The 27,224-nt window shown below is 47.5% G+C and overlaps 1 protein-coding gene across 1 annotated transcript in view; it reads right to left on the bottom strand.

Moving 5' to 3' along the window:
* Positions 1–27,224, bottom strand: part of LOC144506785 (coiled-coil domain-containing protein 170-like) — a 74,499-nt gene that overhangs the window by 4,908 nt on the left and 42,367 nt on the right. The window contains exons 9-10 of the mRNA XM_078233144.1: positions 20,446–20,646; positions 7,654–7,827 (exon numbers count right to left, since the gene is read on the bottom strand). Of these exons, the coding sequence (XP_078089270.1) occupies positions 7,654–7,827; positions 20,446–20,646 (375 nt within the window). The remainder of the gene's footprint in view (positions 1–7,653; positions 7,828–20,445; positions 20,647–27,224) is intronic.

The following is a 27,224-nucleotide window of genomic DNA, read 5'->3' as shown; positions in this document are numbered from 1 at the left end:
GCTCCCTCCACACTGTCCCCATCAAACACTCCCAGGACAGGTACAGCACGGGGTTAGATACAGAGTAAAGCTCCCTCTACACTGTCCCCATCAAACACTCCCAGGACAGGTACAGCACGGGGTTAGATACAGAGTAAAGCTCCCTCTACACTGTCCCCATCAAACACTCCCAGGACAGGTACAACACGGGGTTAGATACAGAGTAAAGCTCCCTCTACACTGTCCCCATCAAACACTCCCAGGACAGGTACAGCACGGGGTTAGATACAGAGTAAAGCTTCCTCTACACTGTCCCCATCAAACACTCCCAGGACAGGTACAGCACGGGGTTAGATACAGAGTAAAGCTCCCTCTACACTGTCCCCATCAAACACTGCAAGAAGTCTAACAACACCAGGTTAAAGTCCAACAGGTTTATTTGGTAGCAAAAGCCACTAGCTTTCGGAACAGGCTGTTTCTTCGTCAGATGGGTGGGTGAGAGAACATCCAACCATCTGACGAAGGAACAGCCTGTTCAGAAAGCTAGTGGCTTTTCCTGCCAAATAAACCTGTTGGACTTTAATCTGGTGTTGTTAAACTTCTTACTGTGTTTACCCCAGTCCAACGCCGGCATCTCCACATCATGCCCATCAAACACTCCCAGGAGAGGGGCAGCATGGGGTTAGATACAGCGTAAAGCTCCCTCTACACTGTCCCCATCAAACACTCCCAGGAGAGGGGCAGCATGGGGTTAGATACAGAGTAAAGCTCCCGCTACACTGGATCAAAGCAAATTACTGCGGTGCTGGAATCTGAAACCAAAAGAGAAAATGCTGGAAAATCTCAGCAGGTCTGGCAACATCTGTAAAGAGAGAAAAGAGCTGACGTTTCGAGTCTGGACGACCCTTTGTCAAAGTTAAAAGGCAGAGAAAGTGTGATATATTTATACTGCAGGGTGAGGGAATGAAAGATGAGTCAGAGCCACAGAAACCAGGGAAACCAGTTAATAGCTGTCCACAGAGAGAATAAAGGATGTGAATGGCCAAACAGCAAAGAAGCTAAAATTAAGATTGGGGGCGGGGGGGGTGGGGGGGGCGGGGGGTGGGTGGCGATGGATGGGACAGAGATAAGATTTAGAAAAGCAGAAGCAAAGGGAGAGAAAAAGGAAGGGACGTAAAGTCGGGGAAAAGAGTCGGGGGGAAGAAAAATGAAACACAGGAGCTGAGGTGGGGTCGAGCAAATCATCTGAAGTTGTTGAATTCGATGTTGAGACCGGAAGGTTGTAAAGTGCCGAGCCGGAAGATGAGATGCTGTTCCTCCAGTTTGCGTTGAGCTTCACTGGAACATTGCAGCAGGCCAAGGACAGACATGTGGGCATGGGGAGCAAGATCGTGTGTTAAAATGGCAGCAACCGGAAGTAAGAAGTTTAACAACACCAGGTTAAAGTCCAACAGGTTTATTTGGTAGCAAAAGCCACACAAGCTTTCGGAGCTCCAAGCCCCTTCTTCAGGTGAGTGGGAATTCTGTTCACAAACAGAGCATATAAAGACACAGACTCAATTTACATTAATAATGGTTGGAATGCGAATACTTACAACTAATCAAGTCTTTAAGAAACGAAACAATGTGAGTGGAGAGAGCATCAAGACAGGCTAAAAAGATGTGTATTGTCTCCAGACAAGACATGTTGGACCCTTGGAGGACGAGAGGGGGGAGTTAATAGTGGGAAATGAGGATATGGCTGAGTCTTTAAATACGTTTTTTGTGTCGGTCTTCACGGTGGAGGACACAAATAGTTTGCCAAATATTAATGATAGAGGGTTGGCAGCAGGAGAAATACTTAATACGATTAATGTTACCAGAGAGGCAGTGCTGGGTAGACTAATGGGACTGAAGGTGGATAAGTCCCCGGGTCCGGATGGAATGCATCCCAGGGTATTGAAAGAAATGTCAGAGGTAATAGTGGATGCGTTAGTGATTATTTATCAAAACTCGTTGCATTCTGGGGTAGTGCCGGTTGATTGGAAAACGGCTAATGTTACGCCGCTGTTTAAAAAAGGAAGGAGACAAAAGGCGGGTAACTATAGGCCGGTCAGCTTAACGTCTGTAGTAGGGAAAATGCTGGAATCCATTATTAAAGAGGAGATAGCAGGGCATCTGGATAGAAATGGTTCGATCAATCAGACGCAGCATGGATTCATGAGGGGAAAGTCGTGCTTGACGAACATGTTGGATTTTTATGAAGATGTGACGAGGGCGGTTGATGGAGGAGAACCGGTGGATGCGGTGTTTTTGGATTTCCAAAAGGCGTTTGATAAGGTGCCCCATAAAAGGCTGCTGAAGAAGATTAGGGCACACGGAGTTGGGGGTAGTGTGTTAAAGTGGATTGGGGACTGGCTATCCGACAGGAAGCAAAGAGTCGGAATAAATGGGTGTTTTTCCGGTTGGAGGAAGGTAACTAGTGGCGTGCCGCAGGGATCGGTACTCGGGCCGCAACTGTTTACCATTTATATAGATGATCTGGAGGAGGGGACGGAGTGTAGGGTAACAAAGTTTGCAGACGACACAAAGATCAGTGGAAAAGTGAATCGTGTGGAGGACGGAGAAGATCTGCAGAGAGATTTGGACAGGCTGAGTGAGTGGGCGAGGATATGGCAAATGGAGTATAACGTTGATAAATGCGAGGTTATACACTTTGGAGGAAATAATAACAAATGGGATTACTATCTCAATGGAAACAAATTAAAACATGCTACCGTGCAAAGGGACCTGGGGGTCCTTGTGCATGAGACGCAAAAGCCCAGTCTGCAGGTACAACAGGTGATCAAGAAGGCAAATGGGATGTTGGCCTATATTGCGAGGGGGATAGAATATAAAAGCAGGGATGTCTTGATGCACCTGTACAGGGCATTGGTGAGGCCGCAGCTGGAATACTGTGTGCAGTATTGGTCCCCTTATATGAGGAAGGATATATTGGCATTGGAGGGAGTGCAGAGAAGGTTCACCAGGTTGATACCGGAGATGAGGGGTTTGGATTATGAGGAGAGGCTGAGGAGATTGGGTTTGTACTTGTTGGAGTTTAGAAGGATGAGGGGGGATCTTATGGAGACTTATAAGATAATGCGGGGGCTGGATAGGGTGGAGGCGGAGAGATTCTTTCCACTTAGTAAGGAAGTTAAAACTAGAGGACACAGCCTCAAAATAAAGGGGGGTCGGTTTAAGACAGAGTTGAGGAGGAACTTCTTCTCCCAGAGGGTGGTGAATCTCTGGAATTCTCTGCCCACTGAGGTGGTGGAGGCTACCTCGCTGAATATGTTTAAAGCGCGGATGGATGGATTCCTGAGCGGTAAGGGAATTAAGGGTTATGGGGATCAGGCGGGTAAGTGGTACTGATCCACGTCAGATCAGCCATGATCTTATTGAATGGCGGGGCAGGCTCGAGGGGCTAGATGGCCTACTCCTGCTCCTATTTCTTATGTTCTTATGTTCTTAAGACAGCCAGTGAAACTCTGCAGGTCCACGCAACTGTGGGAGTTACAAATAGTGTGACATGAACCCAATATCCCGGTTGAGGCCGTCCTCGTGTGTGCGGAACTTGGCTATCAGTTTCTGCTCAGCGACTCTGTGCTGTCGTGTGTCGCGAAGGCCGCCTTGGAGAACGCTTACCCGAATATCAGAGGCCGAATGCCCGTGACCGCTGAAGTGCTCCCCAACAGGAAGAGAACAGTCTTGCCTGGTGATTGTCGAGCGGTGTTCATTCATCCGTTGTCGCAGCGTCTGCATAGTTTCCCCAATGTACCATGCCTCGGGACATCCTTTATTGCGGCGTATCAGGTAGACAACGTTGGCCGAATTGCAAGAGTAGGTACCGTGTACCTGGTGGATGGTGTTCTCACGTGAGATGATGGCATCTGTGTCGATGATCCGGCACGTCTTGCAGAGGTTGCTGTGGCAGGGTTGTGTGGTGTCATGGTCACTGTTCTCCTGAAGGCTGGGTAGTTTGCTGCGGACAATGGTCTGTTTGAGGTTGTGCGGTTGTTTGAAGGCAAGAAGTGGGGGTGTGGGGATGGCCTTGGCGAGATGTTCGTCTTCATCAATGACATGTTGAAGGCTCCGGAGGAGATGCCGTAGCTTCTCCGCTCCGGGGAAGTACTGGACAACGAAGGGTACTCTGTCCACTGTGTCCCGTGTTTGTCTTCTGAGGAGGTCGGTGCGGTTTTTCGCTGGGGCGCGTTGGAACTGTTGATCAATGAGTCTAGCGCCATATCCTGTTCTTATGAGGGCATCTTTCAGCATCCGGAGGTGTCTGTTGCGATCCTCCTCATCCGAGCAGATCCTGTGTATACGGAGGGCTTGTCCGTAGGGGATGGCTTCTTTAACGTGTTTAGGGTGGAAGCTGGAGAAGTGGAGCATCGTGAGGTTATCCGTGGGCCTGCGGTACAGTAAGGTGCTGAGGTGACCGTCCTTAATGGAGATGCGTGTGTCCAAGAATGCAACCGATTCCGGAGAGTAGTCTATGGTGAGTCTGATGGTGGGATGGAACTTGTTGATGTCATCATATAGTTGTTTCAGTGATTGTTCACCATGAGTCCAAAGGAAGAAAATGTCATCGATGTATCTAGTGTGTAGCATCGGTTGAAGGTCCCGTGCGGTGAAGAAGTCTTGTTCGAACCTGTGCATGAAGATGTTGGCATATTGAGGTGCGAATTTGGTCCCCATGGCTGTTCCGTGTGTCTGGATGAAGAACTGGTTGTTGAAGGTGAAGATATTGTGGTCCAGGATGAAGCGGATGAGATGTAAAATTGCATCTGGAAACTGGCAGTTGTTGGCGCTGAGCACTGAGGCCGTTGCAGCAATGCCATCGTCATGGGGGATGCTGGTGTAGAGTGCCGAGACATCCATTGTAACGAGGAGCGCTCCTGGTTCAACTGCTCCATGTGTGCCGAGTTTCTGTAGGAAGTCCGTTGTGTCGCGACAAAAGCTGGGGGTTCTTTGTACAATGGGTTTCAGGATGCCCTCGACATAGCCGGAGAGGTTCTCGCACAGGGTCCCATTGCCCGGGGCCAAGGCCAAGGCCAAGGCTCGCCAAGGCCATTCCCACACCCCCACTTCTTGCCTTCAAACAACCGCACAACCTCAAACAGACCATTGTCCGCAGCAAACTACCCAGCCTTCAGGAGAACAGTGACCATGACACCACACAACCCTGCCACAGCAACCTCTGCAAGACGTGCCGGATCATCGACACAGATGCCATCATCTCACGTGAGAACATCATCCACCAGGTACACGGTACATACTCTTGCAATTCGGCCAACGTTGTCTACCTGATACGCCGCAATAAAGGATGTCCCGAGGCATGGTACATTGGGGAAACTATGCAGACGCTGCGACAACGGATGAATGAACACCGCTCGACAATCACCAGGCAAGACTGTTCTCTTCCTGTTGGGGAGCACTTCAGCGGTCACGGGCATTCGGCCTCTGATATTCGGGTAAGCGTTCTCCAAGGCGGCCTTCGCGACACACGACAGTGCAGAGTCGCTGAGCAGAAACTGATAGCCAAGTTCCGCACACACGAGGACGGCCTCAACCGGGATATTGGGTTCATGTCACACTATTTGTAACTCCCACAGTTGCGTGGACCTGCAGAGTTTCACTGGCTGTCTTGTTTGGAGACAATACACATCTTTTTAGCCTGTCTTGATGCTCTCTCCACTCACATTGTTTCGTTTCTTAAAGACTTGATTAGTTGTAAGTATTCGCATTCCAACCATTATTAATGTAAATTGAGTCTGTGTCTTTATAAGCTCTGTTTGTGAACAGAATTCCCACTCACCTGAAGAAGGGGCTGAGAGCTCCGAAAGCTTGTGTGGCTTTTGCTACCAAATAAACCTGTTGGACTTTAACCTGGTGTTGTTAAACTTCTTACTGTGTTTACCCCAGTCCAACGCCGGCATCTCCACATCACAGCAACCAGAAGGTCAGGGTCCTGATTGCGCACAGACTGAAGGTGCTCAGCAAAGCGATCACCCAGTCTACACTTGGTCTCTCCGATATAGAGGAGACCACATTGGGAGCAGCGAATGCAATAGACCAAATTGTAAGGTGCAAGTGAAACGCTGCTTCACCTGGAATGAGTGTTTTGGATCTTGGATGGTGAGCATGGAAGAGGTAAAGGGGCAGGTGTTACACCTTCTGTGATTGCATGGGAAGATGCCATGAGTGACGGGAGAGGTGTTGGGTATAGTGGAGGTGTGGACTAGGTTATCCCGGAGGGAACGGTCTCTGCGGAATGCTGACAGAGGGAGTGAAGGGAAGATGTGTTTGGTGGTGGCATCACGCTGGGGTTGGCGAAAATGGTGGAGGATTATGCTTTGCATGCGGATGCTGGCAGGGTGAAATGTGAGAACAAGGGGGACTCTATCTGGGAGGTCGGGGAGGGGGTGAGGGTCGTGGCGCAGGAGATCGACCGCACGCTATTGAGGGCCCTGTCGACAACTGTAGATGGGAATCCACGGTTGAGGAAAAAGGGGCACATATTAGAAGACCCACTTTGGAAAGTGGCATCATCGGAACAAAAGGTTACTGTGGCTATGACTCATCTTTCATTCCCTCACCCTGCAGTATAAATATCTCACACTTTCTCTGCCTTTTAGCTTTGACACAGGGTCGTCCAGACTCGAAACGTCAGCTCTTTTCTCTCCTCACAGATGCTGCCAGACCTGCTGAGATTTTCCAGCATTTTCTCTTTTGGCTCCCTCTACACTGTCACCCATCAAACACTCCCAGGACTGGTACAGCACGGGGTTAGATACAGAGTAAAGCACCCTCTACACTGTCCCCATCAAACACTCCCAGGACAGGTACAGCACGGGGTTAGATACAGAGTAAAGCTCCCTCTACACTGTCACCCATCAAACACTCCCAGGACTGGTACAGCACGGGGTTAGATACAGAGTAAAGCACCCTCTACACTGTCCCCATCAAACACTCCCAGGACTGGTACAGCACGGGGTTAGATACAGAGTAAAGCTCCCTCTACACCGTCCCCCATCAAACACTCCCAGGACAGGTACAGCACGGGGTTAGATACAGAGTAAACCTCCCTCTACACTGTCCCCATCAAACACTCCCAGGACTGGTACAGCACGGGGTTAGATACAGAGTAAACCTCCCTCTACACTGCCCCCATCAAACACTCCCAGGACAGGTACAGCACGGGGTTAGATACAGAGTAAACCTCCCTCTACACTGTCCCCCTTCAAACACTCCCAGGACAGGTACAGCACGGGGTTAGATACAGAGTAAAGCTCCCTCTACATCGTCCCCCATCAAACACTCCCAGGACAGGTACAGCACGGGGTTAGATACAGAGTAAAGCTCCCTCTACACTGTCCCGATCAAACACTCCCAGACCAGGTACAGCAAGGGTTAGATACAGAGTAAAGTTCTTGTTAACTGAGTCTAAATCTCTGCATAAAATTTATTGTAAGAAGTCTCACAACACCAGGTTAAAGTCCAAAAGGTTTATTTGGCATCACGAGCTTTCGGAGCGCTGCTCCTTCATCACGTGATATTCTGTGAGTGCTCAAGTCCTCACAATGTTCTACACTTTCCAAAACTTCATCCTGCAGTGAGACCCCCAGGCCGAAAGTTGGGAGCAGCACTCACCTTTCTCTGTAGAGTGTGCTGGAGCTCCTGGTTATCACTGAGCGCCTCGGCCTCCCGCTGTGTGAGCTGCCGAGCTCTGGCCACCAGCCTCTGGCTCTGAGACTCCCAATCATCGGCCAACAGGTCCTGCTCCACCTTCATTGCCTCAGCCAACTGCTGCAGGAACCTCCGGTGCTGAAAGAAAGCAACACAACATGACAATGCTGGAAACACGCAGCAGTGCGGGCAGCATCTGTGAAGAGAGAAATTCACAGAATGTTTCACCGCAATGACTTTTCATCAGGACTTCCTGGTTTTAATTCAGAATTCCAGCGTCTGCAGCCTTTTGCCTTCATGTTAGTGTCTAAATAAAACATGACTGAGACAGATAAAAGAAGTGTGAGGGCAGTGCTTCAGTCGGATGGGGTATTCCAGTACTTACAGCAGGTCCCTGTTGGTGTTTATACTTCAAACCAGCTTCCTCACCCTTCTTCCTCCCTCTCCATCTATAAAGCCTTCACTTCCTCTCCCGCTTCCCCTCATGCTGGGATGCTATCCACCATCCTTGTGGGAGTGAGGTCCACATTGTCACCACTCCCCGGATGCACCATTCCCTGAATTCCCTATCAGATTCATTCGTGACAATCTTCCATTTATAAACCCCCAGTTCTTCCTCTGCCTCATCCTTCGACATCTGAGTTTCCCAGCGATTCCTTATCCTTACTGTAAAATGGAGAGACATGCAATGTGGTCTAACTATGTTGCTGCAGAAGATTAACCTAAATCCTCTGCTTTTTAGTAAATATTGCTCGAGAACTGAACCCCAGTTACTGAAACACACAGAGACAACAGCGGCACGGCGGCACAGTGGTTAGCACTGCTGCCTCGCAGCGCCAGGGACCCAGGTTCGATTCCTGGCCTTGGGTCACTGCCTGTATGGAGTCTGCACATTCTCCCCATATCTGCGTGGGTTTCCTCCGGGTGCTCCGGTTTCCTCCCACAGTCCAAAGATGTGCAGGTTGGGTGGATTGGCCATGCTAAAAGGAAGGACCTCGGGGCTTTGTTTTGAGGCTGCTCTGATGCTCTGATCTTTAAGGAAATGGAAGTTTGATACATCCACCACCAGTAGCTGTGTGGAATATTGTGGTCAAGATAAATTAGATTTTCAATTTAATCTGAAAAATATCGACAGAATCGAAGGGATTGAAATGACTAAAAAGAGGAAAAATTAATTTTCAAAAGGTGTTTCATAGAAATCCATCAATCTGTTTTGTTTTCCATTCTTTATTGGTTTTTGAGAAACAGACAATGAAATACTTCTGAGATCACTGTTATGGTCTAGTATCACAGAATGATGTAGTACAGCAAGGGACTATTTGTCTTTAATAAATTGCTGCTGATATTCATTTATTAGACACAAGTGTCTATTCATTCTGTCTCATAAGAAGACACAGTGCGGCACGATGGCACAGTGGTTAGCACTGCAGCCTCACAGCGCCAGGGACCCAGGTTCACTGTCTGCGTGGAGTTTGCACATTCTCCCTGTGTTTGGTTTCCTCCGGGTGCTCCGGTTTCCTCCCACAGTCCAAAGATGTGCAGGTTAGGTTAATTGGCCATGCTAAATTGCCCCTTAGTGTTAGGGTAAATATGTGAGGTTATGGGAGTAGGGCCTGGGTGGGATTGTGGTGCAGACTCGATGGGCCAAATTGCCTCTTTCTGCTCTGTAGGGATTCTATGATAATAACTAGGAGCAGGAGTAGGCCATCTGGCCCCTCGAGCCTGCTCCGCCATTCAATAAGATCATGGCTGATCGTTTCATGGACTCAGCTCCACTTACCTGCCCGCTCACCATAACCCTTAATTCCTTTACAGTACAAAAATGTATCTATCCTTGCCTTAAAAACATTCAATGAGGTAGCCTCAACTGCTTCACTGGGGAGGGAACTGCACAGATTCACAACCCTTTGTGTGAAGAAGTTCCTCCTCAACTCAATCCTAAATCTGCTCCCCCTTATTTTGAGGCTATGCCCCTAGTTCCAGTTTCACCCGCCAGTGGAAACAACTTCCCTGCTTCTATCTCATCTATTCCCTTCATAATCTTATATGTTTCTATAAGATCTCCTCTCATTCTTCTGAATTCCAATGAGTATTGTGCCAGTCTACTCAGTCTCTCCTCATAAGCCAACCCTCTCAACTTGGAATCAACCTAGTGAATCTCCTCTGCACCCCCTCCAATGCCAGTATATCCTTTCTCAAGTAAGGAAATCAAAACTGTACACAGTACTCCAGGTGTGGCCTCACCAGCACTTTATACAGCTGCAATATAACCTCGCTGTTTTTAAACTCCATCCCTCTCGCAATGAAGGACAAAATTCCATTTGCCTTCTTAATTACCTGCTGCACCTGCAAACCAACTCCTTGAGATTCCTGTACAAGGACACCCAGGTCCCACTGCACAGCAGCATGCTGCAATTTTTTACCATTTAAATAATAGTCCATTTTGCTGTTATTCCTACAAAAATGGATGACCTCACATTTACCAACATTGTACTCCATCTGCCAGACCCTCGCCCGCTCACTTAGATTATCTATATCTCTTTGCAGACTTTCAGCGTCCTCTGCCCACTTTGCTCTTCCACCCATCTTAGTGTCATCTGTGAATTTTGACACACTACACTTGGTCCCCAACTCCAAATCATCTATGTAAATCGTAAACAGATTGCACTGTCAGAGGTTTCTCCACATTCGACTGACTGGCCTCTGGTTTGTGTTGCTTTGTCCTCTCCTGCCCTCTCTCCCTTTTTTCCCACTGGCACCACCCCCAGATCTACAGAGAATCTCAAGATTGTGGTCAGCATTGTACCATATGGGGCACACGGCCCAGACCCTGGGTCAGTGTGATGTGAAACAGAGCTGTGTGTCGACCTAATCGTATAGACAGCTCCCAGCTGGTCTCCTTCCTGACACCTGCCAGTGACCCAAGGTGAACTCCAATACATCCACTATTGGTGTGAATAGGGAGCGAATTGGTGCGAAGAGGAAGTGTGCCCACCTCCGCAGATAGAAGCTTCGACAAAGACCAGATGGAGGACACATCACACAAACTCAGCACGAGCAACAAAAGCGCTTTCTGATTATAGCTGACCTCCTGGTCGACAATGAACAACTGGTCATCCCAGACTCCCAGTGGCCAGAGATCCTTCATCAAACACACCAGAGCCATCTGGGTATCAGCAAGGGCAGAGCCTGGGCCCAGCCCGTGTCGGCTGAGGAATTTCCAAGGTTATTGAAGACGCAGTTGTAAGTTGGCAGATGTGTGTGTTGCACAGACTGGACCAGAGAGAACCTCTCATCCCCACACAATTCCCAAGCAGACCCTGGGAGAGGCTGAGCATTGACCTGTCCACCATCCACAGTAAATTGTTCCTTACACTCGAATATTTCTCCTAATGGGTTGGGGTGAAGCAACTAAATAGAAACAGTAGAAATGGTTGAGAGCTTCAGGTTTCCAGGTGTCCAGATCACCAACAACCTGTCCTGGTTCCCCCATGCCGACACTATAGTTAAGAAAGCTCACCAACACCTCTATTTTCTCAGAAGACTAAGGAAATTTGGCATGTCAGCTACGACTCTCACCAAGTTTTACAGATGCACCAAAGAAAGCATTCTTTCTGGTTGTATCACAGCTTGGTATGGCTCCTGCTCTGCTCAAGACCGCAAGAAACTACAAAGGGTCAATCCATCACACAAACCAGCCTCCCATCAATTGACTCTGTCTACACTTCCCACTGCCTTGGAAAAGCAGCCAGCATAAGAGAAGGATGGTCTACACCTTAATCAGAAGGGGACCAATATCCTGGGGGGTAAATTTGCTAAGGCCATGCAGGGAGGTTTAAACTGATTCGGGGGGGGGGAGGGATCCTGAGTAGTGGGGCTGAAAGTGAGGGATGCATGGATGGGGACTGCAATGCACGGCATTGCAGAGGTGGGGTGGAGCAGGGTTTGAAATGTGTATACTTCAATGCCAGGAGTATTCGCAATAAAGTGGGTGAACTTGCAGCGTGGATCAGTACCTGGGACTTCGATGTTGTGGCTATTTCAGAGACATGGATAGAGCAGGGGCAGGAATGGATGCTGCAGGTCCCGGGGTTCAAATGTTTTAGTCGAAGTAGGGAAGGAGGTAGAAGAGGGGGAGGGGTAGCATTATTGATCAGAGATTGTATCACAGTGTCAGAGAGGAGGTTTGATGAGGACTTATCTGTTGAGGTAGTATGGGCGGAGATTAGAAATAGGAGAGGAGAGGTCACCCTGTTGGGAGTCTTTTATAGACCTCCTAAAAGTTCTAGAGAGGTTGAGGAAAGGATTGCGGAGTCAATCCTGCTTAGGAGTGAAAGTAATAGGGCAATTGTTATGGGGGATTTTAACTTGACTAATATTGACTGGAATTGTTATAGCTCTAGCTCGTTAGAGGGGTCAGTTTTTGTTCAAAGCGTGCAGGAAGGTTTTTTGACTCAGTATGTAGACAGGCCAACTAGAGGTGAGGCTATATTGGATCTGGTGCTGGGAAATGAGCCAGACCAGGTGCTAGACTTGGAAGTTGGTGTGCATTTTGGTGATAGTGACCACAATTCGGTTACGTTCACCTTAGTGATGGAAAGGGATAGGCATGAACCTCGGGCCAGTGGTTTTAGCTGGGGGAAGGGTAATTATGAGGCTATTAGGAGAGAATTAGGAAACATAGGTTGGACTAGGAGATTACAGGGACTGGGAACGTCCGACATGTGGAGTTTTTTCAAGGAGCAGCTACTGCGAGTCTGTGATAGGTATGTCCCTGTCAGGCAAGGAGGAATTGGTAGGGCTAGGGAACCGTGGTGCACCAAAAAAGTTTCTTTGTTGGTTAAAAAGAAAAAGGAGGCTTATGTTCGGATGAGACGTGAGCACTCGGGTAGTGCACTAGAAAGCTTTAGATTGGCTAAGAGGGAGTTGAAGAGCGAGCTTAGAAGGGCTAAAAGGGGACATGAGAAGACTTTGGCGGATAGGGTTAAAGAGAATCCTAAGGCGTTCTATAGGTATGTCAAGAACAGAAGGTTGGTTAGGGCAAGTTTAGGGCCAGTTATAGATGGCAGAGGGAAGTTATGTGTGGAACCGGAGGAGATTGGTGAAGCATTGAACCAATATTTCTCTTCGGTGTTCACGCAAGGGGACATGAATATAGCTGAGGAGGACACTGGGTTGCAAGGGAGTAGAATAGACAGTATTACAGTTGATAAGGAGGATGTGCAGGATATTCTGGAGGGTCTGAAAATAGATAAATCCCCTGGTCCGGATGGGATTTATCCAAGGATTCTCTGGGAGGCAAGAGAAGTGATTGCAGAGCCTCTGGCTCTGATCTTCAGGTCGTCGTTGGCCTCTGGTATAGTACCAGAAGATTGGAGGTTAGCGAATGTTGTCCCATTGTTTAAGAAGGGGAACAGAGACTTCCCCGGGAATTATAGACCGGTGAGTCTCACTTCTGTTGTCGGCAAGATGTTGGAAAAAATTATAAGGGATAGGATTTATAGTTATTTGGAGAGTAATGAATTGATAGGTGATAGTCAGCATGGTTTTGTGGCAGGTAGGTCGTGCCTTACTAACCTTATTGAGTTTTTTGAGAAAGTGACCAAGGAGGTGGATGGGGGCAAGGCAGTGGACGTGGTATATATGGATTTTAGTAAGGCGTTTGATAAGGTTCACCATGGTAGGCTTCTGCAGAAAATGCAGATGTATGGGATTGGGGGTGATCTAGGAAATTGGATCAGGAATTGGCTAGCGGATAGGAAACAGAGGGTGGTGGTTGATAGTAAATATTCATCATGGAGTGCGGTTACAAGTGGTGTACCTCAGGGATCTGTTTTGGGGCCACTGCTGTTTGTAATATTTATTAATGATCTGGATGAGGGTATAGTTGGGTGGATTAGCAAATTTGCTGATGACACCAAAGTCGGTGGTGTGGTAGACAGTGAGGAAGGGTGTCGTAGTTTGCAGGAAGACTTAGACAGGTTGCAAAGTTGGGCCGAGAGGTGGCGGATGGAGTTTAATGCGGAGAAGTGTGAGGTAATTCACTTTGGTAGGAATAACAGATGTGTTGAGTATAGGGCTAACGGGAGGACTTTGAATAGTGTGGAGGAGCAGAGGGATCTAGGTGTATGTGTGCATAGATCCCTGAAAGTTGGGAATCAAGTAGATAAGGTTGTTAAGAAGGCATATGGTGTCTTGGCGTTTATTGGTAGGGGGATTGAATTTAGGAGTCGTAGCGTTATGTTGCAACTGTACACAACTCTGGTGCGGCCGCACTTGGAGTACTGTGTGCAGTTCTGGTCCCCACATTACAGGAAGGATGTGGAGGCTTTGGAGAGGGTGCAGAGGAGGTTTACCAGGATGTTGCCTGGTATGGAGGGGAGATCCTATGAGGAGAGGCTGAGGGATTTGGGATTGTTTTCGCTGGAAAGGCGGCGGCTAAGAGGGGATCTTATTGAAACATATAAGATGATTAGAGGTTTAGATAGGGTGGATAGTGATAGCCTTTTTCCTCTGATGGAGAAATCCAGCACGAGGGGGCATGGCTTTAAATTGAGGGGGGGTAGTTATAGAACCGATGTCAGGGGTAGGTTCTTTACCCAGAGGGTGGTGAGGGATTGGAATGCCCTGCCAGCATCAGTAGTAAATGCGCCTAGTTTGGGGGCGTTTAAGAGATCCGTAGATAGGTTCATGGACGAAAAGAAATTGGTTTAGGTTGGAGGGTCACAGTTTTTTTTTTTAACTGGTCGGTGCAACATCGTGGGCCGAAGGGCCTGTTCTGCGCTGTAATGTTCTATGTTCTATGTTCTATGTTCTATAATTAAGGACCCCATGCATCCTGGACATTCTCTCTTCCACCTTCTTCCATTGGGAAAAAGATACAAAAGTCTGAGGACACGTACCGACCAACTCAAGAACAGCTTCTTCCCTGCTGCTGTCAGACTTTTGAATGGGCTTACCTTGCATTAAGTTGATCTTTCTCTACACCCTAGCTATGACTGTAACACTACATTCTGCACTCTCTCCTTTCCTTCTCTATGTACAGTATGCTTTATCTGTATAATGCGGAAGAAACAATACTTTTCACTGTATGCTAATACATGTGACAATAATAAATCAAATCAAATAAATACAACTCCATTTAAGGTGCTAAAAGAGATGTTTGTGAGCCACAGCATCCCAGACGAGATCGAGTCCATTAAGAGCCCACAATTTTCCCATGAATATTCCACACACTTCACCACCACATCCGGCTTCTGTCACGATATCAGCTCCCCGCAGGGTGACTGAGCACATGGAGATTAAAGTGACTAGGCCACTTCAAAGTTCTCACAGAAGACAGGCAGGAATGCAGATGTTGAGCAGAAAGCTGCTTGAAATCACCATGCCAGGGGTGATCTTCAGTTTTGTTATGGCTGGAAGGGGCAGTCCAGCCAGGAGACCCTCATCCTGGGGAAGGGTGGCAAGGTCAACCCCTTGCCCCCAGCCTGAGCACACCAACCCTCATGAACCTTGGGGTCCCTCTCTCCACAGCCTGGGAGTGGCGGAGGGGCAAATGACTACTGGACCTACCTCCTTGACCCTCCGCGGGGTCCAATGTGCCAGGTTCATTCCCAGCACCAAAGCCCGCCTGGTGCAGTTCCCACTGGCTTGGTGGATGCATGGTGGGAGACCGGTGAATGGGCTATCCAACCCGCTAATTGTATTACAATTGGTGGGTTTGCATAATTTTTGGGTTCCCGTCCTTTTTGGCCGACACTCCATTCAGCAGGGCATCGCGATTCCGACCAGCCATCTGATGGGGCTGGAGAAGCCCACCGTCCCCCCCCCCCCCCGCACCCCTCCCCATCCTGTGTTTCCCAATTGCTGCAAGTGTCAATAACACTGGGGCGGCACGGTAGCACAGTGGTTAGCACTGCTGCTTCACAGCTCCAGGGTCACGGGTTCGATTCCCGGCTCGGGTCACTGTCTGTGTGGAGTTTGCACATTCTCCTCGTGTCTGCGTGGGTTTCCTCCGGGTGCTCCGGTTTCCTCCCACAGTCCAAAGATGTGCGGGTTAGGTCGATTGGCCAGGTTAAAAATTGCCCCTTAGAGTCCTGAGATGCGTAGGTTAGAGGGATTAGCGGGTAAAATATGTGGGGATAGGGCCTGGGTGGGATTGTGGTCGGTGCAGACTCGATGGGCCGAATGGCCTCCTTCTGCACTGTAGGGATTCTATGATTCTATGATTCTATGACTGTGTGCCAGGATGCCCCAGGAATGCTTTGAATTGTCCAGTGGGTGTGAATGGAGCTGTAAAATATACAAATTCACTCTCAAGGGCAGAGAAGTTTAGAATTCAAACTGAAAGCTTTTGTAGTTTGCTAGAATCTTGTCCCTGGATTGTCAATCCCCACTCAATGTAATGACCTTTCAGATATAGTTCTTGAGTTGTTTACAGTGGAGGCAATTAAAAGGCACGTAGCTTCAACACAATAAAAGAGCAAGTGGATTAGTTAGTTTTAAAAACAGGATTTCAATATGATATTCCGGGAATTAATTTTAAAAGGAAAACATTGCTGAGTGCACGGAGGCGGTGAGTAATTCTGTGTCTGAGAGTCACTCCTGCAATGCTTGCACCTTGATAAGAATCAGACAGCTATTGTTTTTTGAGCTGGGATCATCTTCACCGTCTGCAACAGAACAAGAGGATCTCACCAGAATCTTGCAGCACAGAGGAGGCCATTCAGCCCATTCGTCTGCAGACTGTGCCTCTGGAACCGAGCACGGCTTTTTAATATCTGTCTTTCAGCTCCCAGCCTTTCCCAGAGAGTTTGTAACGGAGTGAAAAGAGTCAAAACACAAATTAAGTCAAGATAACAAAAAGCTGTGCCTACTGTGGGGATAATAACGTCAATCATTATGTTACACTTTAGGGATTTGACTAACTTTTAACGGAAAAATAATCCACCTCCAGCTCTGTCTCGGAAGTTCATCGCTGCTGACGATATCAGCTGTGTCTCTTGGTCTCACACATTTTCTAAACTTGCGGCAACACTGAACAACGATGTTGCAAATCTAGCCAACTACAGTAAGACATGGCACCTTCAGTCCAGCAACAACACGGTGGCACAGTGGTTAGCACTGCTGCCTCACAGCGCCAGGGACCTGGGTTCAATTCCCGGCTTGGTCTGTGTGGAGTTTGCACATTCTCCCCGTGTCTGCGTGGGTTTCCTCCGGGTGCTCTGGTTTCCTCCCACAGACCAAAGATGTGCGGGTTAGGTGGATTGACCATGCTAAATTGACCCTTTAGTGTCAGGGAGACTAGCTAAGGTAAATGCATGGGGTTATGGGGATGGGGCCTGGGCGCAGACTCGATGGGCTGAATGGCCTCCTTCTGCACTGTAGGATCCTATGATTCTATGAACAGTCTCAAGTATATTCCCCCTCCATAATGTCAGCACTAAGCGAGAACTCAACATCTCCGTGAATGGCCAGCGACTGAATCACGAACAACATCCCATTTACCTTGGTGTTACCCTTGACCGAGCACTGACCGTTATGAAGCAGAGGTGGCTCCCTTCTCTGGGAATCTGACACCGAACCATTCAAAGAGGAACACCTTGTCTCATAATCTCAGAAACAGCGAACAGGTGAACTAAACTATTAACAAACCGAATAAAACGCAATTCTAACGGAGTGCTGTTCAGATAAATACAACTCCCACTGACAAAAAAATAGAATTTTTAGTCACTCTCTAAATTACAACCAGGTTTTATCTTCCAGAATATTCTGTCTTCTTTGGTCTCTTCACTATTAAGATGAGACTTTCTTTTAAGACATAAATGCAGCCATGAGAGCCAGCAAGTCTCTCTCTCTCTGAGAGCTGTGAGCGGGGAGAGGAGGCAGCTGCTTTCCCAGTTTGTGCCACTGCCCCCCATCTCTTATACCCCTGATAACATCTTAATATTTCCTACAATATGGTTGGTTCTTAGGTTACCAAAGCATCAATTTCAAATCTAATAGGTTGCTGGTAGCTAAGTACCAAATTTAAACTGGCTAAAATTCAAAAACAGCCTGTTGTCTTGGCAACACTACTGCCTGGTCTCGCGATAGAAATGTTACACTTTGGGTTCTCTGTGTACTTGCATTTTTTTAAATCTCCAAGCACAAAAATAATCTTTTTAACACATAATTTTACAAACACCAACTTTGCAACACTGACACACAAAAAAACATCTGAGCAAGGCAGCAGCAAAGATCAAAACTTAAAACACACTCCTCAGCAAACTTGCTGCCTCTTCGTGGGATGTAGATGCTCAATCCTTAAGAACCTCAGCTCTTGCCATTGTCTACTTGACTGCAGAGTATTGTGCACCAGTCTGGTACAACTCACCCCGTACCAGTCCTGTACCCAGCTCAGCACAACAATGTGTATCATCTCAGGTACCCTTCAATCAACTCAACTCCCCTGGCACCCAATCCTGAGCATCCCGTCCCCTCACATAAGAAGGGAGATTGCAACAAGCAATCTCCCAGAGAAGATCTAGGGGAACCCAAACCTGTCACTACACAAGCACCTTTCCAATCCATCTACTGCCCTCCTCCCGTTGCACTAGCCTGTATGGCGAAGGTCACAATGCCAAGGAGCAACATCACAGACTCTGTGCCAGCGGTTAAAAATCACTGGCCATTGTCAACACCTGACCAATCCAATTGGTCCCAAATTCCCTGGTTTTTCCCCATTAAAGCGTCCCCCCCGCCCCCTCAGATATTTATTATGAGGAGGAAAATTGCTTCAGTGGACAGCTCGGAGGAAGGAGCCCCCTCCCTCCAATCCCCAGGTCTCTGCTGTCAACGAGAAACTCGCACAGACCTCGGAGTCAGGATGACATTGAAGTACCAGCTTGAGGAATGTTGCACTGTCAGAGGTGCTGTTTGTTTGGATGAAATGTTGAACCAAAGGTCCTTTAAAAGGATGTCAAAGGTCATCCCAAGCCGGGGAATTCTTCCTGGTATCATGGGCATGATCTAGCCCACAAGAATAACATCTGGTTATTATCACTGTTCTTAGAATTCTCTGTGTGTAACTATGATTCGGTGTTGTAGTCTGGAGCTATGGATGGTGATGGTAGAGGCTCCAACATTCTCTATCCATCACGTGGCTGTCCCGCAATCTCTCCCACTCTTACTGCCCCTGTGTGTGTGCTGGAAGGTTCTGCAGGCTGGTCCTCCACCTGTTTAACTGTGTTAGGAACACACCTTCCTGGCCATCAGGTCCTTTGGAAACTCGTGATTCCAAATAAAGCTGTTGGACTTTAACCGGGTGTTGTGAGGTTTCTTACTGTGCCCACCCCAGTCCAACTCCGGCATCTCCACGTGATTATTATGAAAGGTGTATTGGATAATTAGCAAAAAGGGAGTATTTTCAGGACAGTGGAGAAAGAGCGGAGGAATGGGAATCGTAGAGGTCAGTCAGAGACAAAGACACAATGGCTGAATGGCCTCTCTCTACACTGTGAGAATCTATAGCTGAGATTTTCCAGTCTTGGCACGGTGGACATGGCAAAAGGCTCATGGACTTTGGCATGACTGGAAGATCCTGCCAGAAGATGGGTCTGGAAAATCCGGCCCTCTGACTCGTGGAAAAACGCTCAGCTTGGCTTCAGCTGTGGGCCTCCCTGGTAATTGGAACCACAGCAGTTAGGAATTTAAATTCAATTCACGGAATAAATCTGGAATGAAAAGTTGGTTTCACTAATGGTGACCATGAAACTACTGAATTATTTTATAAACCAGCTTCACTGATCCCCTTTCAGGGAAGGGAATCTGCCGTCCTTACCCGGTCTGACCTACATGTGACTCCAGAGCCACAGCAATGTGGTTGACATTTGCTGCTCTCTGAGGCGGCCGAGGAAACCGCAGTGAATAAAAAAACTGCAGAAAGGAAAGCTATAATCCACACAGACAACAGCAGCTGAAGAAAGCGGTTCACTAAAACCTTCTCAAGAGCAAATACGAATAGGCAATAAACGCCGGCCTTGTCAGAGACGCCCACATCACAGAAACAAACAAAAAAAAAACCTCCACCACCAGAGGAAATAACTTCACTCCATCTCTCCCATCAAATCCTTTAATAATGTTAAACATCTCAATTAGATCACCCCTTAGCTCGAAGGAATATAAGTCAAGTCAATTCAATTCAAGCTGTGCTCATAATTTATTTATTTTGGCCCCGGTGAATCCTGCTCTGCACCCCTTCCATCCAAATCCAATATATCCTTCCTCAGGTGCGGTGCCCAGAACTGAACACTGGACACCATCCAGGACAAAGCAGCCCCGCTTGATTGGCACCATGTCTCCCTCCACCACCGACGCTCAGTAGCAGCCGTGTGTGCTATCTGCAAGATGCACTGCAGCAATTCACCAAAGATCCTTAGGCAGCACCTTCCAAACCCACGACCACTTCCATCTAGAGGGACAAGGGCAGCAGATACATGGGAACAGCAAGTTCCCCTCCAAGCCACTCATCATCCCGGCGTGGAAATATATCGCCGTTCCTTCACAGTCGCTGGGTCAAAATCCTGGAATTCCCTCCCTAAAGGCATTGTGGGTCAACCCGCAGCACATGGACTGCAGCGATTCAAGAAGGCAGCTCACCACCACCACCTCGAGGGCAACTAGGGATGGGCAATAAATGCTGGCCCAGCCAATGGTGCCCATGTCCCATGAATGAATAAAAAACAACATTGTGAGGAAAGCCTGGCAGAAGCTGACCTTCTGACGTTCAAACTGGCGGCCACCTTTCAGCAGGTCCTCGGCGGCGAGCTGTCCTTCAAGGTGCCTGAGGGTCTCTTCCCGTTCGTTCAGCTTTTCCTCCGCCTTTCGAGCGCGGCCCAGCGTCTGGTGGTAGATTTCACTCTGCTGCTCCAACTGTTTGTTCACCTGAGCGATCTGTCCCTCGAGATCCTTCACTCTCTTTCAACAAAAATCACTTGGGTTTATGAAGCGCCTTTAACACGGTAAAACGTTCCCGAGGCATTTCTCAGGAACATTATCAAATACAATCTGACACGCAGCCACAGAAACAGACAAGAGGACAGGTGACCAAAACCGTAGTCAAGGACATGGGTTTTAAGAAGCGTTTTAAATGGGGAAAAACACACAGGAGATTTAAGGAGGGATTTCCAGAGATTAGGTTCCAGGCAACAGGAGGCACGGCTGCCAATACGGAGTGATTACAATCGGGGCTGCTTCAAAGGCCAGAATTAGAGGAGTGCAGAGGGTGGGGGTGGGAGGGAAGGGATTACAGTGAGAGGGCACGGAGGTGGCCATGGAAATATTTAAATGGCTGCAAGAAGAATCTCAATTGAATTTGTGTCATTTACAGATTGGAGACAAACGTAGGTTGGATGTGATGAGATAGCAGGATGTGGCACAGGAAATAGACTGGAATAAAGAAACCACCCCAAACCCCTCAATTAGATTCCAGTCTGTAACTCACTCCCAGGTATTTGTGATTGTATATATAAACCACTCTGAACCCCTCGATTAGATTCCAGTCTGTAACTCACCCCCGGTGTCTGTTATTCCCTATATAAACCACCCCGAACCCCTCGATTAGATTCCAGTCTGTAACTCACCCCCGGTGTCTGTTATTCCCTATATAAACCACCCCGAACCCCTCGATTAGATTCCAGTCTGTAACTCACTCCCGGGTATCTGTTATTCTATATATAAACCACCCCGAACCCCTCGATTAGCTTCCAATCTGAAACTCACTCCCGGGTATCTGTTATTCTATATATAAACCACCCCGAACCCCTCGATTAGATTCCAGTCTGTAACTCACTCCCGGGTATCTGTTATTCTATATATAAACCACCCAGAATCCCTCGATTAGATTCCAGTCTGTAACTCACTCCCGGGTATCTGTTATTCTCTATATAAACCACCCCGAACCCCTCGATTAGATTCCAGTCTGTAACTCGCTCCCAGGTATCTGTTATTCTATATATAAACCACCCAGAATCCCTCGATTAGATTCCAATCTGTAACTCACTCCTGGGTATCTGTTATTCTATATATAAACCACTCTGAACCCTTCGATTAGATTCCAATCTGTAACTCACTCCTGGGTATCTGTTATTCTATATATAAACCACCCTGAACCCCTCGATTAGATTCCAGTCTGTAACTCACTCCCGGGTATCTGTTATTCTATATATAAACCACCCTGAACCCCTCGATTAGATTCCAGTCTGTAACTCACTCCCGGGTATCTGTTATTCTATATAAATCTGCCCCACCATCGCCACCTGACCTCCTGAAATGATTTTCAGGAGGCACCTGGATGGGTCCATGAATAAGGAGGGAATAGAGGGATACGGACCGAGTAACGGCAGAAGGTTTTTTTTTCAGTTTAGTTCGGGCATCATGATCAGCAGAGGCTTGGAGGGCCGAAGGGCCTGTTTCTGTACTGTACTGTTCTTTGTTCTTTGATTTGATCTGTCAGTTGATGAGCAATGAAAGTATTAATTTGATTTCTGACCGCACGTTATTATGGTATGGATGATGTTAGACTCAGTAGGGTTGGGTCACTTACTATTAAATTTGTTGAATTTGTAGGAAGTGTCTATTGCAGTGTTGATGCCGTGTGGTTTCCATGGTTACCTGTCAATTTGCCTCTTGCAGTCATTAACCCAGCCGTTGGACAGTACACACTTCTGGTATTTTTAAGAGTTTTCAAATAGTTTTAAAGCTTAACCAACATTGGTAATACTTACACGTGTTGGTATGGAATGTTCTGGATATATTGTCACGTATGCTCTCTGTGTTTTGAGGCCATCCCATCATCTGGGTTTTGAAAAGACAGCAAAGGGCAAAGTTCGGGCCCACAAGGAGCTGCTGGAGAAATCATCTGGCTAACGCTACACTGGAGGCTGCCCACTCAGCACAGTATGTTATAAACATTGCCTCCTGTCAGAAAGAGTATGGCCTTGCTGGTTCGCCCTGGTGTCCTGTCAGATACTGAGAATGCCCCCTTGTGCCAGCTGCCTGCAGAGTGATCCCTGCTGAACAGACTCAGCCCACTGAGACAACAGCATCTATAAACTCACCCCAGCAGCTTCATTCTGGGTTGGCGCAGAATGACATGATAGTTCATGAGGCACAGGGTGGGATTTTTCGGCCACCCTCGCCCCGAAACCGGAAGATCCCACCTCAGGTCAATGGGCCTTTCCATGGTCTGCCCCTCGCCCGCTCGATTCCCGTAGTGGGCAGGCAGAACAGGAAAATTCACTCCACGGTGTTTGTTACCTGTTGAGGGCCGCAGTGTACAGTAGAGATGTGAGGATGGAGAACTACCCTAAAATTCTCTTCATAATAAAAATGATAAGATGAGGGTGCAACTCCAAAGTGGATACCATTGAGTGGATAGAGTCCTTGATGAGTGAGAGTGTGTATGCGCCCAATAGCGGGGTAGTCCAGATCTAGGGGGCATAGTTTGAGGATAAGGAGTAAACCTACAGGAGGGACAGGACTGGCAGCTCAATGTTCCAGGGTTCCAATGTTTCAGGCGGGATAGAGGCAGAGGGATAAAAGGTGGGGGGGTGGCATTGTTGGTCAGGGAAAATGTTACAGCGGTACTCAGGCAGGATAGATTAGGGAGCTTGTCTACAGAGGCCCTATGGGTGGAGCTGAGAAACAGGAAAGGTATGACCACATTAATGGGCTTGTATTATAGACCACCCAATAGTCAGCGAGAATTGGAGGAGCAAATCAGCGGAGAGATAGCTGACAACTGCAAGAAACACAAAGTTGTGATAGTAGGGGATTTTAATTTTCCACATATAGATCGGGACTCGCATACTGTTAAAGGTTCAGACGGGGTAGAGTTTGTAAAATGTGTTCAGGAGAATTTTCTACATCAGTATATAGAGGTGCCAACTAGAGAGGATGCGATATTGGATCTCCTATTGGGAAATGAGTTAGGGCAGGTGATGGATGTGAGTGTGAGGGAACACTTTGGATCCAGTGATCATAATGCCATTAGTTTCAACCTGATCGTGGATAAGGATAGATCTGGTCCTCGGGTTGAAGTTCTGAACTGGAAAAAGGCCAAATTTGATGAAATGAGAAGGGATCTGGGAAGTGTGGATTGGCACAGGCTGTTCTCTGGTAAGGATGTAAATGGAAAGTGGGAGGCCTTCAAAGGAGAAATTTTGAGAGTGCAGAGTTTGTATGTTCCTGTCAGGATTAAAGGCAAAGTAAATAGGAATAAGGAACCTTGGTTCTCGAGGGAGATTGTAACACTGATTAAGAGGAAGAGAGAGTTGTATGAAATGTACAGGCAGCAAGGAACACATCAGATGCTCGAGGAGTATAAAAAGTGCAAGAAGCTACTTAAGAGGGAAATCAGGAGGGCTAAAAGAAAACATGAGGTTGCTTTGGCAGACAGAGTGAAGGAAAATCCAAAGAGCTTCTATAGGTATGTTAGGAGCAAAAGGATAGTGAGGGATAAAATTGGTCCTCTTGAAGATCAGAGTGGTAGACTGTGTATGGAACCAAAAGAGATGGGGGAGATACTAAATGGTTTTTTTGCATCCGTATTTACTGAGGAAACGGGCATGGAGTCTACGGAAATAGGGCAAACAGGTAGGGAGGTCATGGAACCTTTACAGATTAAAGGGGAGGAGGTGCTCGCTGTCTTGAGGCAAATCAGAGTGGATAAATCCCCAGGACCGGACAGGGTATTCCCACGGACCTTGAGGGAAGCTAGTGTTGAACTTGCAGGGGCCCTGGCAGACATATTTAAAATGTCAGTATTCACGGGGGAGGTGCCGGATGATTGGAGGGTGGCTCATGTTGTTCCGTTGTTTAAAAAAGGTTCCAAAAGAAATCCGGGAAATTATCGGCCAGTAAGTTTGACGTCGGTGGTGGGCAAGTTATTGGAAGGTGTGATACGGGATAGGATCTACAAATATTTGGATAGACAGGGACTTATTAGGGAGAGTCAACATGGCTTTGTGCGTGGTAGGTCATGTTTGACCAATCTATTAGAGTTTTTCGAGGAGGTTACCAGGAAAGTGGATGAAGGGAAGGCGGTGGATGTTGTCTACCTGGATTTCAGCAAGGCCTTTGACAAGGTCCCTCATGGGAGGTTAGTTAGGAAGGTTCAGTCGCTAGGTATACATGGGGAGGTAGTAAATTGGATAAGACACTGGCTCAATGGAAGAAGCCAGAGAGTGGTTGTGGAGGATTGCTTCTCTGAGTGGAGGCCTGTGGTGTGCCGCAGGGATCGATGTTGGGTCCATTGTTGTTTGTCATCTATATCAATGATCTGGATGATAATGTGGTCAATTGGATCAGCAAGTTTGCTGATGATACAAAGATTGGAGGTGTAGTGGACAGTGAGGAAGGTTTTCAAAGCTTGCAGAGGGATTTGGACCAACTAGAAAAATGGGCTGAAAAATGGCAAATGGAATTTAACGCAGACAAGTGTGAGATATTGCACTTTGGAAGGACAAATCAAAGTAGAACGTACAGGGTAAATGGTAGGACTCTGAAGAGTGCAAATGAACAGAGGGATCTGGGAATACAGGTACAGAATTCCCTAAAAGTGATGTCACAGGTGGATAGGGTCGTAAAGAGTGCCTTTGGTACATTGGCCTTTACAAATCGGAGTATCGAGTATAAAAGTTGGAGTGTTATGGTAAGGTTATATAAGGCATTGGTGAGGCCGAATTTGGAGTATTGTGTACAGTTTTGGTCACCTAGTTACAGGAAGGATGTAAATAAGATTGAAAGAGTGCAGAGAAGGTTCACAAGGATGTTGCCGGGACTTGAGAAGCTGAGTTACAGAGAGAGATTGAATAGGTTGGGACTTTATTCCCTGGAGCGTAGAAGATTGAGGGGAGATTTGATAGAGGTGTATAAGATTTTGATGGGTATAGATAGAGTGAATGCAAGCAGGCTTTTTCCGCTGAGGCTAGGGGAGAAAAAAACCAGAGGGCATGGGTTAAGGGTGAAAGGAGAAAAGTTTAAAGGGAATATTAGGGGGGGCTTCTTCATGCAGAGAGTGGTGGGAGTGTGGAATGAGCTGCCAGATAAAGTGGTAAATGCGGGGTCACTTTTAACATTTAAGAAAAACTTGGACGGGTTCATGGATGAGAGGGGTGTGGAGGGATATGGTCCAAGTGCAGGTCAGTGGGACTAGGCATAAAATGGTTCGGCACAGACAAGAAGGGCCAAAAGGCCTGTTTCTGAGCTGTAATTTTCTATGGTTCTAACTGAGGTGAGGAGAAATTTCTTCACCCAGAGGGTGGTGAATGAGTGGAATTCACTCCCACAGAATGTAGTTGAGGCCAAAACATTGTGTGATTTCAAGAAGTTTCTTTCTTTCTAAAGAAGTTAGATATAGATCTTGGGGTGAAAGGGATCAAAGGATATGGGGGAAAGGCAAGATCATCGAGTTGATCAGCCATGATCATAATAAATGGTGGACCAGGCCCAAAGGGCTGAATGGCCTCCTCCGGCTCCTATTTTCTATGTTTCTATGTTTCTATTGCAAGAGGATTTGAGTACAGGAGTAAAGATGTTTTGATGCAATAGAGTAAAGTCTTGGTGAGACTGTACCTGGGGTATTGTGTACACTTCACTGGAGTTTAGAAGAGTGAGAGGGGATCTCATAGAAACCTATAAAATTCTAACAGGGTTAGACAGGGTAGATTCAGAAAGAATGTTCCCGATGGTGGGGGGAGTCCAGAACTAGGGGTCATAGTTTGAGGATAAGGGGTAAACCTTTTAGAACTGAGGTGAGGAGAAATTTCTTCACCCAGAGGGTGGTGAATGTGTGGAATTCACTAACACAGAAAGTAGTTGAGGACAAAACATTGTGTGATTTCAAGAAGAAATTAGATATAGCTCTTGGGGCTAAAGGAATCAAGGGATGTGGGAGGAAGGGGGGATCAGGATATTGAATTTGATGATCAGCCATGATCAAAATGAATGGTGGAGCAGACTCGAAGGGCCGAACGGCCTCCTCCTGCTTCTAGTTTCTACTTTGGAGCCGGAATTTTCTGGCTGATCTCGCCAGTGGGATCTTCCGGTCCCACTGATGGGGAAGCCCCTGCTGCGGGAGCGGAATGTCTTTAACAACACCAGGATCAGAGGATCCTGCCACTGTCCAATGGCAGGCTGACCTAGGAAACATGCCTTGGGGGGGCGCACGGAAAATCCTGCCCTTGCTCTCCTTACTTCGGGAAGGAGATACTGGCCGTAGAGGGATGCAGCAAACATTCACCAGACTAACCCTGGGGATGTCCTGTGAGGAACAATTAAATAGATCAGAGACTTTACTCTCCGGTGTATTGAGAAGCGGTGATTCCATTGGAACTTACAAAATTCTTCCAGGACTCGACAGGGTGGATGCAGGCAGGGAGTTTCCCCCTGGGTTGGGGGTCTAGAACCAGGGGACACAGACTCAGAACAAGGACTGAGATGAGGGGGAACTTCTTCACCCAGAGGCTGATGAATCTTTGGAATTCTCTACCCCA

Source organism: Mustelus asterias, chromosome 18, assembly GCF_964213995.1.
Source record: "Mustelus asterias chromosome 18, sMusAst1.hap1.1, whole genome shotgun sequence".
NCBI classification, from domain to species: domain Eukaryota; kingdom Metazoa; phylum Chordata; class Chondrichthyes; order Carcharhiniformes; family Triakidae; genus Mustelus; species Mustelus asterias.
Note: the sequence above shows the minus strand (reverse complement) of the source record. Positions and strands in the feature narration are given on the sequence as shown.